General features: G+C 36.4%; 2 protein-coding genes across 2 annotated transcripts; both read left to right on the top strand.

Moving 5' to 3' along the window:
- Positions 1–10,694: 10,694 nt before the first annotated feature.
- LOC136841306 (uncharacterized) lies at positions 10,695–15,903 on the top strand. The gene is made up of 4 exons (XM_067108280.1): positions 10,695–10,775; positions 10,971–11,083; positions 14,545–14,635; positions 15,391–15,903. Exons 1-4 carry the CDS (start codon positions 10,695–10,697, stop codon positions 15,901–15,903), a joined length of 798 nt encoding a protein of 265 aa, XP_066964381.1.
- Positions 15,904–15,969: 66 nt separating this feature from the next.
- LOC136841305 (uncharacterized) lies at positions 15,970–18,285 on the top strand. Its single transcript, XM_067108279.1, has 2 exons — positions 15,970–16,052; positions 17,529–18,285. The coding sequence occupies exons 1-2, from the start codon at positions 15,970–15,972 to the stop codon at positions 18,283–18,285; spliced, it is 840 nt and encodes a 279-aa protein (XP_066964380.1).
- The last annotated feature ends 2,251 nt before the right edge of the window (positions 18,286–20,536 follow it).

Here is a 20,536-nt window from a genome sequence, read left to right as displayed (position 1 = left end):
AGACATCATAGCTGAAGCAGCGGGTAGACTAAGAAAGTCTTTACGTAAATTGGCGCTTGAACTAGAAACAAAAAGGGGAAAGAAGAGAAGTTATAGTGCTGTATATCGTGAGTTGAAGAAATCTGGTATCAAGCCATTTCATGTTATCAGCAAGCCCAACATCACTCAGCAAGAGAGAGAAGACTGTGCATGGTTTTGTGGTTCATTTCTTAAAGACTGGGATGAAGCTGACTTTTTCCATGTTGCAGCATCAGATGAATTCTTCATTTACACAGTCAGGAAGCCAAATCATAAAAATGACATCATTTGGGCTGCAAAGTTGGATGATATCAGCGATGACATGCGCTATTGCCAAGTTGTTGAATTTCCTGAATGTTTGGGAATTTTTCTCTGTTTCACAGCCAAATGGTTAATGTGGATCATCAAAGAAAAAGGACAGTCATGGAATGGCGAATACTTCAGAGAAACTGTGCTTAATGGTGGAGTATTTCCTTTCCTTAAAGATCCTGAAAATGTGTTATCTGTTGAAGAACTCACATTTTTGCATGATAAGGCACTATGTTTCAGACACAGGAGCTGCTTCGAAACAGTGGTATTGATTTCTTCTCGTCAAGGGAATTTCCAGGTAGCTCCCCTGACCTTAATGTGTGTGAAAACATGGGTAGGATCTTAAAGGATCATGTTGAAGTGCGCACAGTGAACTATGATGGTATACCAAACCTCGACGACCTGCGAAGAGAGGTGACCGAAGCGCTCAGGGAAATGGAGTTTGAGTCTCAGCTTTTTTGTGATTTGCTGAAATCATACCCCTGAAGAATGCAGGCTGTGGTACAGGCAGATGGAGGCCACACAAAATATTAAATACTCAGAGAGAAACTTAAATAAATTCCTGTTCTGAATTACTTTTGTTTTTGTCCATATCAATTTTAGTTTATGCTGTAGAGGGGGGCTCTAACTTTGAAACACCCTGTATATATATACATACACACACACACACATATATATATATATATATATATATATATATATATATATATATATATATATATATATATATATATATATATATATATATATATACTGTGCCTTTAATGAAAAATGATGGTCTGTAAAATTTCCGTAAAAAGGACACTTGTTAACTAGTCACGATAATGATAATACATGGTGCTTTTTTCCCCATTGCTACTGGACTGATTAAATGGAAAGCTAAAACAGATACATGCAGCTAACTATGATAATGAGTAGGTTATAAATAAAAAACGGAACATCCCTCAAGAAACAGTATAGGGCAACTTGTAAAATCTATTATTTATGTACTCCCATTCTGTTGATATAGCAGAATGATAGCACTTGTAGGATAATCAAAATCGAACTGGCAACTGTTATTTGCTGTCATTTATTCATATACTAGAAGCGATGGAGAAGTTACTCCGAAAAGCAGTCACATGATACTAGAATTCCAGTATGGATAGGTCATTCATCATACTGGTATCTGGTGAACTCTTTGGTAAGTCAGAGATATCATATTTTGATATCAGTTTTTTTTACTGATGTTTCCAGATGCAATTCGGGTTCTTGTTTAGTTCAAAGAAATGATGGAAGATTTGAATGACAGTACGACAAAAGATGTCCATATTGAGCGAATTTTACTTTTTATCACCGTACTTGAGTTACGAAGCATATAGCAAACAACAAGCCTGTATTTTCAGACTAAATTTGCTACCTTCACATAATAAACAAGGTATACTTTCCCAAATCAATGTTACTTTAGACAACGGTTTTATATTCCATTTACTTTCTCATACAAAAATGATTACAAAGCTATTGGTCAAATGTAAACCATACATTGCGATTGTTTCTTTTTCTCATTGTACAATGCCTTGCATCCAAGGTTTCCATTGAAATCGTCTGATCACCTTATATTTGACTACTTTACTTCTCTGCTTATCATTATTTACATGCTTTAGCATTTAGATCTCTTGCACTGGAGAATTCCAAACACGTCTCGTATTTGCTACGTTATTCATGATTACATTTTCTGCAGTTACGGGCGGCCTTCAGTTTTTGTAGTTTTATAAAACAGCTTTGGTAAGCACCACAGACTGTTAATTATCAAATATATACAGGTAATTGGTGCGATACCCCAGCTATCATCAGTTAATTGTAGCAAAATCTGCAGATTACCGTTGTAGAATAAGAGAGAAAAAAATGTTTAATGTCAAGGCCTTGAAGGCCAGAGGGATTCCTCGATCTGTTTTACTTACAGGTAATGAATTTCCTCCTGTCTTATCAGATATCCCAGTAGCCTGCAGCAGTTCATTGGTATGCAGAGGTGTGGGAAGGCAGGAGATTCTTTAATTTTAAAGGGAACAAAAAGGTGACACCTCGTTGTCAGGATCAGTTGCCTTCTGTGGCCATCCTTTCCAGAATGCAGGAGCTTCCCAGAGTACCCTATCAAGAAACATTCCAATCATTCTTCGGCTTTCTTTTACCCTTTTTCTGTGATACCGTTAATCTTTGGTAGTATCTTTTTTTCCTGGCTCCTGTTCCTATAATAGTTATCTGTGGTTTTACGGATTCTACATTGTATGACATCTCCGTCATTATTCTGCTGTTTTATTGAAAGTGTTAATTTATTCAGTGTGTTCTTTCCTATAGGTTTGGCTAGTGGTATTTTTTTCTTTTCCTGTTGCTATTAAACAAAATGCTATATCAAGAAGCTGATGTGGGATTTGGTGTCTTTGTTACAAGTTCCTGCTATGTATTTGTTTTGGTCTCATGTTATAGTTGGATGGTTCGTCACTCGTTTATTGAAGTGCGTGTATTATTCCACTGTTGTCAGCAGTTCTGCTTTCGTTATTAATGCTATTATTGTTGTATTTTGTGTTTATACATTTATTACCGTTGGTGCTCACGTTTTACTCAGTTTCTTTTCTCTTCATTTCTTTATTGTTGAATACTAATGTCGACTTTTATTCTATCCAGTTCTTGGTGTTAACTGTAAGCTATGTGAGCGTGATTTTTTTACCCTGTAACTGTGTTAGTCTGATCATTATTTTCTCTTATTGTTTAAATGTGTTAATATCTAGCTGGTCGGAGAATTTCTAATGCAGTGGTTTTTGAAACAGAGATTATAGAGAATAATTAAAGTTACCATTTTTGTATATATTTTTTATAATTTCCATTGCGAAATTCATTATATTTTATATTTCAAAATATTTTGTATTTGCAGTTTTGTATATTTTTTTTATTTAATACATGGTTTTGTCTTTTAAAAACATTAATCGTTAGCAAGTGGAAAACATAACATTGATTAATATTGAACAACGCTGTAAGTTGTTTTAGAATCATCAGAAAGACAACTGTGCCAGAATACAAAACCACCTTCCTTGTTTTTACTTATATTACTGTTAAAGAGACGAAAATTTTAGTAACGTGGTAAAGAAGTGTCTGTAGACTACAGAACAGATACGATCATGCAGATGTTGGGACACTTCTTTCATATGTAATTTAACACATCTGAAAGATATATTAGATTTAATTAACTGATATATTGTCCGTTGTGGGTGACTAGGAGTTGACTGACTGTGAGCAGGAGTTTTTCTACCTACGCCTGGTGCTTAGGTATGTTTCCTTTGTTGAATTTGCTCTTATCCTCATCAATAGGGTGTTTTGATGCCGTTTCTGTAGTAATTGTAGCTAACAAGACATTCGTGTTTTTGTGGGTTTCTCTTTCCTCTGGAACTGATGGGGATAAACTTTCTGTTTGCACTTCTCTTTGGCTTCGGCGTTTATTGTTCATAGTGATATTTAATTAACTTAACTTTCAGTATCTTATTACTTGACAGGAATGACTGGTTGTAGTACTTGCACTTTTTTTTTTTTTTTTTTCAACGTCTGCGTTTTCCATATTTTCTTTCTCTTTATTTAACTTTTTTGTAATTCTTTTGACAATCTTCTATTATCTTTGACTTTTCATTTTCTCTTGTCCTTTTATTCATCTCACAATTTGGGTGCTGTTGTTTTAACTTTGAGTTTTTTATTGTTTAATATATTTATGTCTAAATATACTTACAATCCTATCGAAACTGTTAGAGAATTTTGTATTTATTAATCCTTAAAAGAGTTTTGTTTTTTCATTAGTTACGATAATCTTCCCCTTCCCAAATGTGTTTTCTTTTGTATTTTGTCATAGGAAATATTCTTTCTTACGTATAAAAATAGGTTAATTTAACTACAAAAGTTTTATTATTTCATATTTCTTAGTAAAAACTTTAGCACTCTTTAACTATTGCAGTGCCATGAAGCACACATTGTCACTTTGAACTGGTGATGCAATCCTTCAGGCTACTCGAGTGCAAGGACTGGATGTAACTTGTCTGTGGGGATGTCGCCCTTCCTCCGATGGGGAAGGAAGGACTGGACGAATTCCACAGCCGATTGCCAGATGTGCGCGTGTTAGTCTGCTTTTCTTAGGATATTCATTTACGTTCATATTTTTATTCTTTTAAATTTCTGCATGAACATTTTCTGTTTTATTATATCTGCTTGTATAGTGTCTTTAAAGAGAATTATCTCTTCACCTGTTTATTTGGTTTACCGTTTTGTTGTTTCATTATCTGTACTGATTTGTGGTGAGAGTAGTATTCATACTTGTTAAGGTAGATTTCTGGTAATACAGACATATATGTATATATATGTATATATATATATATATATATATATATATATATATATATATATATATATATATATATATATATATAGATAGATAGATAGATAGATAGATAGATAGATAGATAGATAGATAGATATAAGGGAAGATGCCCACTTTATCATAACGTCAACTATTATATTAGCATAGTAAGGAAGAAGCCTCTGTATGGTTTAATGGGGAAAATTCTTTAGCTCAGTGCAAAGCAGGTTTACCAAACAGTGAAAACCAGTAACTGGTATTTTGACCACTCCCAGAGGAAGCTTTATTCAGGAGAAACCGTTAGATTGAGCCGAAAACATTCTAGATGTTCATTTACCTTTTGGTCGAATGTTATGTTGAATACACTCTCAATGGCATGGTGCAAAAGGTGTCAAGTTTGGCTGCTTTGATTTATTCGTTGTCTTGTTCTTTCAGGTATTTGGTTTTTTTTTGGGCCTGGCCTATTATGTATGCTCTCCCGGCCCTCGGTTTTACTCGCATCGGGAGGGTCTGGTTGTTTGAACTGTTTACTTTAATTATTTCTAATACTTTATTTATTGACATATCTATTACCACCGTGACGACGATGTTCTGGCCTTAGTCTCCCTGCCACTCTTTATTACCCGCGTCGTATAGAGCGGACTTTGGTCCTGGTTTAGTCCTTTCATTTGTAATAATTATCTTTAAGGTTTATTGTGATCATAGGCAAAATGATCACCATAATATCCCCGTGAGAAAACTGCCTAGAGCTTTCGCTTTACATATATCCCTCCAATTTTACTGAAACTTTCTGATGAGTGCTATAAATTTTTGCAAACAATTTATATTATATTTTAGGGACAAGATTATCTAAAGTTTGACAGAAAACGTTTTTACTCGTAATTTAATTCACTATCTTTGACATTTTATTTTGTAATTTCCTTGCTTCAATAAACTTGTCTTTATTTAACTTATTCCGTTTAAAAAGCAAAACAAAACTGGGTTCTGCTTCTGAATTTCTTTTCTACGGAAATTGATATGTCATTTCGAATACATTACGTGATATATTGATTAGGCCTCTTAACTAATTATAGAACTATGTTGCTATGTTTACCAGATAATTTATCGATTCAAAGTTTTTACGAATCAGGACAGCGAAATTAGGTATTTACATTAAATATGAATAAAAGAATGAAAACCAGCACGAAAGTTATATTTCTGTAAGCGTCTGAACGTTTGACCCCAACGGATCAGTCGAAATGCCTGTGCTACAGTTCAGTGTTCCGTCTCATCCATTTCTGCGATTTAGCAGCGACATCTGGCGACAGACCACCTCCCTCCATCCGTCACGCTGACTGCCGTTTCGGCTCAGCGTTCTCCACGGCTGACTACATCAGCTATTTCCTCATCCTCCCTCCTTCCTGCATACCGGTTAGTGGAAGTCAGGGAGAAGTCGAAAAAAGAGCATAATAGATTTCTCTCTCTCTCTCTCTCTCTCTCTCTCTCTCTCTCATACATTATATCCTGAACTTTATTAGTACCTAATTTTTGTCCAGTGTGCGTGAAAGAGATAGAGACAGAGAGACAGAGAAAGAGAGGAAATAATGTATCCTTCCCTATAAGAAAGATCCTTAAGTTATCCTTTTCACTGGGAAAATCAGTTATCGTGGCCACACTTCTTTACTTTCATTCTTTTGATGACGGAGTAGAAGACAACAGACATCAACTATATATATATATATACATATATATATATATATATATATATATATATATATATATATATATATATATATATATATATATATATATATATATATATATATATATATATATATATATATATATATATATATATATATATATATATATATAGTTTACGCCTCTGTAGGTAAAGGCTAGATCCACAATCGAACATTTAGGATAGGATCAGGTGCTGAATGCTTCGTGTCCTTGGCTTGAACTCAGGATGGCTGGCGGATGACTGGTTAAAAACCAGTGGGCAAGGGTAAGGGTCACTGGTCTTACTCAGCTAAGAGCTGTTTGCTACACGGAGCTGGCTCTCCTTTAGCATAATTAGCCAATGAATTCTCCATGCATCTGCCACCGAAATGAATAGTTACAATTAAGGAAATAGGAAATATAAACATAAAGACTGTAATAAAATGGAACAAGTAGAAAATAAATTCAAGAGATATGGTGTGATATCTTAACTGTGTGAATCACGGTTCAAGGGAATGCGAAAAGATGGATTGGAAAGGACTAATGTGTACATTCACTGAGTAAACATGATCTTCAAGTTAAAAGCAGAAAAGATACTGACTGGGAGGCAGGAAGCAGTATATTACTATCGGCAAGATGTCATCAAACAGTGCAAGATGACAATGGACTCTCCGAAGAGATTAAAGATGAATTATGTATAGAGCTGTAGAATGTCATAGATGAAATACCAGAAAGAGTTGAGAGAGTTGCTGTTGGACATATAAATGCAAACGGTGGTTGAGCCAATGAGGGCATGTAGGATGTAATGGGTAAGAAAGGATGGCAGTCAGAGAATCGAAATAAATGACATAGATGTTAATCAACAGAAAAGAGAACAAAGTGATGTCAGCCGGTACAAAGGAGCAGATGTCAGCAGTGATTATCAACTAACTTCAGTATAGTAAACCTGGCTTAACTTTAAGAATGTATATCATTCTGCTGAAGAGGAAGTACTGGGATATGGTTTAAAAGAGGAAAACCTTGTGTATCGAATGAAACATGGGATAAAATAAAGAATAAGTAGTAACAAAAGGTACGCGCAGACAAATTTTAGGGACGAGATGAAGAATGCAAAGTATAGTGAGTAAAGTACTTAGGTCTAGGTAATGAAGTTAAATGAAGATCATGAAGAGATAAGAGAAAATATTCGGACAAACAGGCTGATGATGTGGACAAAGCCATGTACTCAGAGTGGCAATGATGTTAGGCAGCCCACTAACTTAATAATGAAATATCCTTTGGCAAAAGCAAAACGAGGTAAATACCGGTCAAAAGTAACGATGGGTTAATAATAACTTCAAAAGAAGAAGGAAGACACATTTTTAGGTCACGAATAAGAGGTATGAGGGGATAATTTCAATGATATACCAGAAGCTGACACAGACCAGAAGTTAATATGGATGAACGCACAGTTTTTGAAGTAAAATCAATGTAGAAAGAAATTTAGGAGATGTAAAACACTAGGTTAGGACGGAATCACTACCTACACAACTTTAGCTGAGACTGAAATGACATCTCATATACTAATTAGACTGTTTTGCAGAATCTGGAATGAAGAAACAAGTCTGATGGTTAGGAATTGAAAGCTATAGACAAGGTACTAAACAGAGGTGACCTTACTGAATGTTGTAACTAAAGAGGAACTGAACTTAAGTTGTTTGAGAAAGAAATAGATAGAAAGCTTGGAGGTGAACAGCCTGATTTTCGAAAAGGAAGGAGTTGCACAGATGAAATATTTGTGTTAAGACACATTGTCCAACAGTGCATGGAATTGTAAAATTCTTTTCTGATGGCTTCGTTGATTGGGAGACGGGATTGCACGTGCCCACAAAGCAATGCTAAGGATGGTCTTACGCCAGCATGGCATTGATGTTAAACATGTCAACCTCATTGAAATTATCCACGAGTGAGATTTTGCAGTAAATAGTGATGCTTTTGCATCATGTGCATCGGCTGGCATTCGATCTCGGCCTTCCACTTGGTCAGCCCTTCTGTAACTGCAGGTCTGGCTTATCATGCACAGGCTTGATCTCGAGAATAAACCAGTTACTTCAGGAGAGTGTGCTTTCTTACCTTACAATTTAACCTATTCTGTTTTCCCTCCTCATAGAATTCTTAATGGAAAAGGCAGTCGGAGATGTAAGAATTTGTTATTGGAAGTAAGATAGAAAGCTGGCAGTCGTACACATATACAGATAATGCTGTCCTAATCACTAAAACCTAACGCAAAATATGCAAAGCTTGCTGAATAGAATGCATCATTTATCTAGGAAAAAGGGTCCCAAAATAATTTAAGAAAACAGAAATACTAGGGACAGAGTACGCATAAAGGGGTAAAATAACGTATGGAGAAAAGATTAATGGGACTGAATCATCCAATTATACAAGGAAAATGATATACGGTACCAGGTCTCTACAGCTGAAATTTAGTGAAAGACTGATAAAATGACAGACAAACTTTGGGCAGGTTTAATATAACTTGGATATGAGGTATACTGAAACTGCATACGGAAGTAAAATTATATATACGTCTAGTAAGAACAGTATTACTCTATGGATAAGAATTTTGGTATGGAAATGAAACTATTTCTAAAAGTTTTAGCCATATAATTATTAAGTTATAAAAAGAATATTACAAGGCCGGAATTCCCATACGTAGATGAGATAACAATATAAAGGAGACTAGTATAGAACATAATGGTGTCAGGTGAGCTGTTGTGGCCACCGGAAGATTTAGGCAACCTTTGTGGGAGACAGAACAGGAAAGATAAGCGATGTGAAACTTCACAGTCCCCATGCTCTGCACGGTATTTTGAGCAATGGTGATGATTATATATATATATATATATATATATATATATATATATATATATATATATATATATATATATATATATATATATATATATATATATATATATATATATTCCAACTTCAACCAAATGAAGAAATTCTGACGTCTGCAGCAGGATTCGAAAGTGCATTCAATAAATCAGAATGCTGCCAAGTTAACCACCTGACCACGAAGAAAGATAAGTCTTTTGCTGCTCATACATCTGTATCAGAGCTGGAATAAACCCATTCTTATCAGCTCTGATAAATATATCTAAATTCGACAGGTATGAGTAAGTATAAATAGTAGTTAACTTTTATCCTCTTTTGTGGTTGGGTGGTTAATGTCCAAATTTCGACATGAGAGACTGTACTTTTCCCCAAGTTGTGGTATAGTTTTGTTTTCCTTACTTATGTAAAGTGGAAATGCGTATTATATGGAAGGATATTATGTTTTGTTGTGTTTGCATTTAATTGTGAAAAGCATTGTGTTTGGCTGTTTCTTGTATTTAATTGTAAGTATACGTGTACTAGTGCTTAAGTATTGGTAGTCGGTTGTTTGTTGGTTCGGTTGTTAGTCGAACGTTTGTTGTTGGTCTATGACGGTCGTGATGTCAGTCTTGCTACAGCTCTGGTGCAGTGTAGCTGTACCTAAGAAGGACTCAGGAGATTCATCCACAGTTATCGGTGCCTTCAAATTCACTTAAGTATTCCTTTTCATCTTGACGTTCATTTAGAGAGATTTCCTTTAGGAGATATGCTTATCTAAATGTAAGGGGAATTTCTTGGAGTGTCCTTTGGATGAGGATCATGCCAATCTCAATTCAGTTTAAGAATATCAAATGTGCCATTTGAATTAATAGTAAGTTTGTACCATTTGTTTCTTGGAAGATATGCACAATGCAATATGGTTTAGATTGTGAGTTAGAATAATATAGTTGAAATAACCTGGGTGTAATAGCATAAAACTTAGGTTATGAGTAGGTTAGTACATTTCAAACCGTTTAGACTATACACTCATATTACGATTTGAAATTCTATATTTATTCTGAACGAGTTGGAATAAATTGGTGCCATGACCAGGATCGTAGTGATTGGTTGTTATAGCAGTGACCTGTATAGTTAGTATTGATGAAATTTTAAGGATTGTTGTGTTACTTGGCAATAAGGATAAAAACATGACTGGCTGTTGGTGCCGGCCATTTTAGAATTAGTCACATGTTAGCCTAGCCTGAAGTGGATAAGTAGTAGGATTAGCTTGGTCAGTCATTGCCTGGACTAACTGAAGCCTGATCTTTTGATAGTAACTAGGTTGGAATTTCAATCTTCCTTTCTGTTTTGAGAATACAGTATTGTTTTTCGGATAAAGTTGGGAAAATCAGAGGCAATGTTTGATAACTTATTGGATCCTGTACTAGTAACCAGAATGATAGCATTTGCCCCAGATATCGTTATCCAGTACATCGGAGGAAATGATATTGAGGTAAATGATGATGATCCAGAATTGGCAAGGAATGTCAAAAATAAGATTTTAGGGCTAGTAGAGAGATTGGAAGGTATTAACAACTGTAAGGTTTTGGTGGTTAGTCTAGAGATTCGTGACACTCCTAGATACATCCATAGGGATAGATATCGTGCATGAAAAAATCTACTAAACCAATTATTGAAAAGAAACCGAGAAATAACTTCTATTTTCAATCAGTTTGTAGAAAGAGACTTTGCCAGCGATAGAGTGTATTTCCAGTATGATAGTTACAAGATGCTGGCGAGTCACTTATGTGAAACAGCAGATGCATATGCTTTCAGTCAAGATTGGTAAATATCAGGTTGTGCTCAAGCCAACGCAGAAAATTAGGTCCTGTTAGGTTAGGCGAATTATGGTTGATGCATTTCCACTTTGTAAATTGCTTATTTTTTTCCTTCTTTGTAAATTGTAAGGTAATGAAGAGAGGAAATATTAATATAAAATTATTTCTTTGAAGTTTATGGTAAGTTTTGAGATACTTAAGTGAAATTTAATTTGAAATAAAACTGTATGTTGTACATTGTATATATGTATGTATGTAGTCAAGGGCATATGTATATAATATAACTGGTAGTGACCTACCATTCATGGATTTGAAGAGGTATGGTCAACTTCTAAATATTATATTTGCTAGTGTGGTATATACTGGGTGTTTCGAAATTAGAGGCCCTCCATCCACAGAACAAATGGAAAGTTATGAAGTTTTCTGCTATAGCCTATCTCCAAGTAGATTATTTTAAGTTTCTATTAAGCTATTTTTCATTTTACATTTCTTGTATTTTCAGACTGAGTGATGGAGTTAGATACAGCCATGGCTAACGACTTGGAGGAAATCATATGGATTGGCTGAATCCAGGCTATAACCTTCAGAGAGGCCAGGGATGCTGGCGCATCCTTCATTTCACATTCCTGGGTAGCTAAATACATTAAAAGAGATGAATCCTTTGTTAAAAGAAACTGGAAAGAGTCAAAAGACATCATAGGTGAGGCAGTGGGTAAACCAAGAAAGTCTTTATGTAAATTGGCGCTTGAACTAGAAACAAAAAGGGGAAAGAAGAGAAGTTATGGTGCTGTATATCGTGAGTTGAAAAAATCTGGTATCAAGCCATTACATGTTTTCAGCAAGCCCAACATCACTCAGCAACAGAGAGAAGACTGTGCATGGTTTTGTGGTTCATTTCTGAAAGATTGGGATGAAGCTGACTTTCTCCATGTTGCCGTATCGGATGAATTCTTCATTTACACAGCCAGGAAGCCAAATCATAAAAATGACATCATTTGGGCTGCAAAGTTGGATGATATCAGTGATGATGTTCGCTATCGCCCAGTTGCAAAATTTCCTGAATGTTGGGAATTTTTCTGTTTCACAGCCAAATGGTTAATGTGGATCATTAAAGAAAAAGGACAGTCATGGAGTGGCGAATGCTTCAGAGAAACTGTGCTTACTGGTAGAGTATTTGCTTTCCTCAAAGATCTTGAAAATATGTTATCTGTTAAAGAAGTCACATTTTTGCTTGATAAGGCACCATGTTTCAAGGCTCTTCAGACACAGGAGCTGCTTCAAAACAGTGGTATTGATTTCTTCTTGTCAAGTGAATTTCCAAGTAGCTCCCCTGACCTTAATGTGTGTGAAAAGATTGGCATTTTCTTAAAGGATTGTGTTAAAGTGCTCACAGTGAGCTATGATGGTATACCAAGCCTTGACGACCTGCGAAGAGAGGTGACCGAACTGCTCAGGGAAATAGAGTTTAAGTCTCAGCTTTTTTGTGGTTTGCTGAAATCATACCCCTCAAGAATGCAGGCTGTGGTACAGGCAGATGGAGGCCACACAAAATATTAAATACTCAGAGAGAAACTTAAATAAATACCTGTTCTGAATTAGTTTTGTTTTTGTCCATATCAATTTTAGTTTATGCTGTAGAGGGGGGGGGGCCCTCTAATTACAAAACATCCTGTATATTTGTTTGAGGCTGGCAGTTTGTACACCTTTTTAGTATTAAGAACCTATATATTTGACATGGACGAACTACAGAGTTGATAGGGCAGGGGTGGGGGCTGGTAAAGTCTGTGATAATTAAACTGGTCAAAAAAGGTTGAAACCTTATTGATACTGGTGATATCAATAGTATTTCTTCATTGAGAGACTCCTTGAAGGAATATTTGCAGAAAATCCAGGAATTGTAGAGTGAAATATTGGATCTAATGGATCCTGGTGGACAACATGACCAAATAATGAATCAAGCTGAATATAGCCTAAATTTAGGTAGGCACTGAAATTCATAGACTAAACTCCTCCATCACAAATCTTCTAGCTGTAAGGGGTGAACCTAGTGCACCGATATTGCCTGTTAAAGCTAGTGTAAAGTTACCTAAATTAGACCTCAAACATTTTGATGGTGATGTATCAAAGGAATTAATTTTGAGAACTTTATGAAGTATCAGCACATCAACGTACAGATTTTGAGAAAATACAGAAGTTTTCCTATTTGAAGGGCCTATTGGAAAGCGAGGCTCTGGAACTGATATCTGGTTTTAAATTAGAAAGTGATAAATATTTGCAAGCAGTGAACTTGTAAGAGACTGCGAGGCGGTCTCTTTCGAGCGCACGTGTGTGTGCGTCATCCATCAGAGGGAACGAGAAAAACAAGAGCATCCTGTTTTCTCTCTCTCAAGGAACGCAACTTCTACCATACAGTATTTCCGTCTGTTTCTCCCTAACCATTGTTGTCCCAATTTATGTACAATCACCACTACTTGCATTGCCATGCAAGCATTCTAATCATGTACTCATAATGTTCCACCAAATCTTCTGTATCAAAATGTATGTATGTTTCTGTTTGTGAAGATGCCAAATGTCTCGCCATTTCACATATATTATGCTACTGCATTGTATTAATTAATCTATCTTGAATCTCATGCAATCGGCCATATGTGGAATTTCCTGGCCTTTCCATTGATATATGTTTCATTATTGCACGTTTTTTATGTCTCTCACAATCGCCATCTGTTTGTCTGCCGACAAATCTGTGTCTAAAACATTACCTCTGTTTTGCTCTGTGTGTAGAATCTACTGTGCGGCTTGCATCAGCCAATAACAACTTCAAAGATTCTGTATATTCAGTCAGTAAGGAACCACCAATAAACCAGACAACACCCAGCCAGTATGTCATTCTATACTATCCTTGCAAACTTGTTAAAAAAACCTATGGCAGAAAAAACGAAATCAACTTGTTTTTAGTTAGAAAAATCTTCCACACTGAAATTTCTAAGGCAGACGCAGAATTGCTACAAGGTTTCAATTTTAATGCTGCATAAGAGCATTGGAAAGTGAGCAACTGGAATTGAGTGAATTGTATACCATCTTGCTCTACACCAAACTACCTAGTAGTGTAAGTGAAATAATAAAACGAAGATGTGGAGAAGATCTGCTTAAATTTGACACCTTAAAAAAATATCTTGAAGAAGAAATACACATTTTGAGCGCCTCTCCACAGACTGAACCACTGAAAGCTAATACATTAACAACAGTATCTGCTTTTGCAATAGAACTAGGGCAATCTGTGAGACCAAAAAAACATCAGTAAGGCCTAAAGAAAATACAAAGCCAAGGTAAACCAGGTTAGAGGATGTGCACTTTGTTGGGGCAATCATAATGGACACATTGTAAATCCTATGTAACCAGAGGAGGAAAGATAGAACGACTCAGAACTCTGGGCCTGTGTTTCATATGTGCATCCAATAAACATTTCAGTTCCGACTGTGACAGGCAAGGTTGTGACAACGGCTGCACTGTTAGACATCGCAGTGCTATATGTAATCAAAACCAACCAAATAAGTCTAAGGTAGGTGGGGTACAAGTTGGCACATTCTCTCTGACAAATACAGGACAAGGAAATAAGAGGACTAGGAAATCAATCCTACCTACAGCCACAACAAGCATAAAAGGTAAAAGAGGTCGCAATATGTTAAAGAGAGGGTTGTTGGATACCTGTGCTGAGAGATCATTTACAAAGAAATCTGCTCTTGAGGGACTCCACTATAAGAGCAAGTTGAAAGTATATCATTGAGAGGTTACTTAACCTCTAAACCACTTAAGGAGTATGAAATGGTGAACATCGCTGTACCTCACCAGGGTAGATTAATAAATATGGATTGTATAGTGGTAGACAAGCTACCAGAATATACAAAGACTTTCGACGTTAAGAAGACCATGAGGTCGTTGTGTAGAACGAAAATCAGCTTGGCTGATAAAGATTTTGATCTATCCGTAGAGAAACAATCGCCTATAGAATTGTTAATAGGGGTTGACAATGTGTACAACATTTTACATCCGGGGTTTAGGAAATTTGGTTACATAGTAACCAGAACCCGTACTTCTCCTCCCACCAAGGAAACTCATGTTTCCATTTTAAAACTAGCAGTGGAAACCAATGACATAACTACGTGAAGGGGCTGCTCATTTAAAGGATCCAAAGGAAGATCTTGAAACTTTATGGAGTTTAGATCATTTAGGCACTGGCTGCAATGAGAGAACAGAACAGGAACGGAAAGTATTGGAGAACTTTGAGAGAACTGTAACCTATTCTGAAATTGACAGACAGTATGCTGTGGCTTTGCCTTGAAAGGCAATATAAGGAGATTAACTTCCAACTTCGGGTTGGCTTTGAACAGATTAAAGCAACAGTGTGTCAAGTTTGGGAAGGACATTCAGTGTCTAGAACAGTATCAGAAAATCCTGAAGGATCAGGAGGATAGGAGGTTCATAGAGAGAGTGGAATATTTTAAAACTGAGGAAGACTGTCATTTCTTGGCACATCATGGTGTTAAAAAGGACAGTGCAACAACCCCTATTAGGATAGTATTTAACTGTTCGGTCAGACGGGGAAGTGGGTTAAGCTTGAATAATTGTTTGTGGACAGGACCACATATAACAGCTGACCTATTCAGAGTTCTACTACAGCTTAAAACAAAATTATTTGCCTGTATTAGTGACATAGAGAAGACATTTTTAATGGTGCAACTTAGGGAAGAAGATAGAGACTATACTAGATTTTTATGGTTGGAAGATCCAACAGAACCTACCAGTAAATTGTTGGTGTATAGGTTTTGAATTGTTTTATTTGGAGCTACGTGTTCTCCCTTTTGGCTGAATGCAACGATTAAGAAACACCTATCTATGATAGAAGAAGACATAGAAAGGATAAAAAGAGAACTATATGTAGATAACCTGCAGTTCACCAGCAGTGATGATGATAACTGGTAAGTTTTTTCTTTGAAGCAAATAAGATATTTGCACAGGAACATTTATATCTGAAGGAATGGGTGAGAAATAATTACTCGTTGCAAACTATTGCTAAAGCATATGGGATAAGTGACAGAGAACAACAAACTCATAAGGTCTTAGGTCTGAATTGGGACAAAGAGAATGATACATTACACCCTACTAAGATAAATAAGTCCAGCCAGACTGAGAGAGAAGTGTTAAGAACTGTTGCACAGATTTACAACCCACTGTTACTATTAGGGCAAGAATATACCTGCAGAATTTGTGGAAGCAACAACTAGATTGGGATGAACAACTCCCAGGCCCATTGCAGAAACTATGGGTTGAGTTATCCGAAGACCTGGAAAAATGTCTTGACATTTCCTTTCCTAGGAATACTAGCCTAGGAGAGGGGGTCGGGGATTCCTTACACATATTCTGCGATGCCAGTGAGTTAGCATATGGTTGTGTAGCCTACAGTGTTAAGAACAAAAACTCTTATCTAATGGTGGCAAAGGCAACAGTAGCCCCCATTAAAGAATTAACTGCTCCAAAACTTGAGTTGATTGCATTGTTTCTAGCAGCAAGAATGGCCAAGTTTATTAAAAAATCCTTTGAAAAGAATGAGTTTGTCTGAACTGTTCATTTGGTCAGACAGTAAAGTTGCCCTAAGTTGGCCAGTATTGAAAACTGTACTCCCTGTATTTTTGAAAAATAGAATACAGGAAATAAACTCTTTAATTCCAGAGGTGATCTTGTCCTATGTGCCTACAGATGATAATCCCAGTGACTGGTTGACAAGTGGGAAAAGGACAGAAATGATCTTGGATAGTTCTTTCTGGTGGGAGGGACTCCCTTGGTTAAAAAATTCCTCTTGGCTAATAGATAGGTCATGGGTTGGTGGATCATTTGTGCAGGGTAGGGAAGAGAACATTTTGGTCAATACTGTAGGGGACAACCTGAATGGTGATACTAACTTGCTGAATTGGGAAAGATTCAGCAAGATTAAAAAGGCCTATAGGACCACAGCGTGGATCCTACGATTTTTTAATAATTGTAGGAGTTCGACCATTATGAAGATATATGGTGAATTAACCTTGGAAGAACTCCAAGAGGCAAGGAATAAGACTATTGCCCTCATTCAAAAGGAATTTTTCCAAGAGGAATTCGGAGTTTGATGAAGGGGGTAAGAAAACCAAAACTAGCTCTTGTACACCAGTTGAATCTTTACCTGGACAACAGGGTAATAAGGTGTAAGGGTAGACTAGAACACGCACAGTTACTCGAAGCTGCTAAGTTTCCTATACTACTGCCAAAGAGTTGCTATGTCACTTTGGTAATTATTAAGGAACATCATGATGCTAATGCTCATATAGGTGTAAATGCAACTGTGGGAGTGTCAGGCAAGAGTTCTGGCTCCCACAGATAAGGCAATATACTAAGAGTATATTAAAACATTATATTATTTGTAGGAGAATGCAGGGGAGGCCATATAGGCCCAATATAGTTCCCCCATCACCTGAGTTCAAGGTGCAATTTCAGCAACCTTTTAATACCACAGGCATGGACTACACTAACGCATTATGGGTTAAGGGAAAGGGACAGAACCCTGAGAAGGCTTATATCATCTTATTTATGTACCTGATAACCAGAGGCATACATGGGGAACTAGTTGATAACCAGATCTTTGACTCATTCCTCATGAGTTTTAGAAAGTTCTGCAGTAGAAGAGGTTTCCCAGCTCTCATGCTGAGTGACAACACCACCACATTTGTAATGGCATCAGAATATCTTAAAACCATGTCGGAGAATCCCAGGGTAAAGGAACATCTGTTGGATATAAAATGTAACCGGAAGTTCATTCCAGCGAGAGCAACAAGGTTTGGTGCTGTATGGGAAAGGCTGATAGGACTTCGTAAGTCATGCCTAAAAAAGATTGTAGGCCAAGCCTTACTCAGTTTTGAAGAACTGGCCTGTGCACTGGTAGAATTAGAAGGAATCATCAATGATAGACCATTAAGTTACACACCCAGGGATTTGAAGCAATTGGAAATTTTAACCCCTAAACATTTGATTCTTGGAAGAAAGCTAAAGTCCTTCCCAAGAAGAGTAGTAAATTGGGAAGAGATCTCTGGTGACCTGACCTATGGACGGAGAGAGTTCACCAAGAAAAGATTCCTGTACGTATCTAGGATGTGCGACAACCTGTGGAAAAGACGGGAGAGGTAGTATTTAACAACGTTAAGAGAAACCCATCAAGTAGGAGCGATTCATGACTCTTGGCCCAGGATAGGGGAAGTAGTCCTCATTCATGATAAGGGGCCAAAGAGCAAGTGGAAGTTGGGCCAAGTGATTGAATTACATATGGAACGAGACAAAGTCCCAAGAGTGGCTACTCTAAGAACATTCCATAGCCAGCTCTTGACACCTGTAATTAAGTTATACCCCTTAGAGATGTGGCAGGAGATAAGGAAAATTGATCCTGTGAAAGAAGACATTCAGTCGAGCACCCACTCGAGCAGAAAGACTACTCAAGTAGCTGCAGAGGCCAGAAAGGCACTGATAAGAACAGGACTATTGTAAATAGTGTACGCATAAGTTTTTCTTGTGGGGGAGTATGTCAAAACTTCGACAAGATAGACTGTATTTTTCCGCAAGTTGTTGTATAATATTGTGTTATCTTTATTTACATAAAGCGGAAATGCCTATTATGTGGAAGAAGGATATTATGCTTTGTTGTGTTTGTCTTTAGTTGTGAAAAGCATTGTGTCTAGCTGTTTCATGTATTTAATTGTAAGTATATGTGTACTAGTGCCTAAGTTTCGGTCGTCGGTCGTTTGTTGGTTTGGTTGTTAGTCGAACCTTTGGTGTTGGACAATGATGGTTGTGAAGTCAGTCTCGTTATAACTCTGGTGCAGTGTAGCTGTACCTAGGAAGGACTCAGGAGATTCAGCCATAATTGTTGGTGCCTTCAAATTCACTTAAGTATTCCTTTTCATATTAAAGTTCATTTAGGGAGATTTCCTTTAGGAAATATGCATTTCCAAATGTAAGGAGAATTTCTTGGAGTGTCCTTTGGATGAGGATTACGAAGTAAAGATTGTGCTTATGCCAATCTCAATTCAGTTAAGAATATTGAATGCACCATTTAAATCAACAGTAAGTTTGTACCATTTTATATCTTGGACGACATACACAACGCGATACAGTTTAGATTGTGAGTTAGAATAATACAGTTGAAGTAACCTGGGTGTCGTAGCATAAAACCCAGGCTACGATTAGGTTGTAAGAGCCCGTCGCCCCGATACTGTCTCTTCCAAACACACATGTGTGTTCATGTGTTCGTCAATCGTCACCCATCGGAGTGGACAAGACAAAGCAAGAGCATCTCGTTTTCTTTCTCTGACGGAACGAGACTTCAACCATTCAATATTTCCGTCTGTTTCTCCCTAACCATTGTTGTCTTGATTTATGTACAATCACCACTACTTGCATTGCCATGCAAGCATTCTAACCATGTACTCATAATGTTCCAACGAATCTTCTGTATCAAACTGTTTGTATGTTTCTGTTAGTGAAGATGCCAAATGTCTCGCCATTTCACATATATGATGCTACTGCATTGTATTCATTAATCTGTCTCAGATCTCATGCAATTGGCCATATGTAGAATTTCCTGGCCTTTCCATTGATGTATGTTTTAACACTGTACGTTTATTATGTCTATCAATATCGCCATCTGTTTGTCTGCCAACAAACACAGATGTCTGAATCTTTTACCTCTGTTTTCACCTGTCTGTGTGTAGATGCTACTTTACCGCTCGCACACGTCAATAACATCTTCGAAGATTCTGTACATTCATCTCAGTAAGGAACCAGCAATAAACCAGTTAACATCCAGCCAGTATGTCACTCAATCTCCTGTCCTTACAGGGTTAGTGCATTTCAAACCGTTAAGGCTATGCGACCATTTTTCCATTTGAAATGCTATCCTTATTCTGAAGGAGTCAGAATAGATAAAGTGATCCACTCCTAATATACCAGATGTAGGTCAAATCCTGCTACAGGTATCAGGACATCCACATTTTGTTCTTCATTTAAATTTTTGGCTTTATAATGACATGCGTATTCAAAAAGTTGGAAGACATTGGGAAGAGGCCACTGTGGTTGTTACAGTTAAATATGTTCTGATGATCAGTATATTCTCTATATGTACTCACAAACACACACACACACATATATATGTATATATATATATATATATATATATATATATATATATATATATATATATATATATATATATATATACATATATATATATATATATATATATATATATATATATATATATATATATATATATATATATATATATATATATATATATATATATATATATATGTGTGTGTGTGTGTGTGTGTGTGTGTGCGTGCGTGCGTGTATATATATATATATATATATATATATATATATATAT

Source organism: Macrobrachium rosenbergii, chromosome 8 (assembly GCF_040412425.1).
Source record: "Macrobrachium rosenbergii isolate ZJJX-2024 chromosome 8, ASM4041242v1, whole genome shotgun sequence".
In the NCBI taxonomy this organism is placed as follows: Eukaryota; Metazoa; Arthropoda; class Malacostraca; order Decapoda; family Palaemonidae; genus Macrobrachium; species Macrobrachium rosenbergii.
The sequence above is the reverse complement of the archived record's forward strand: the minus strand, read 5'-3'. Positions and strand labels throughout refer to the sequence as shown.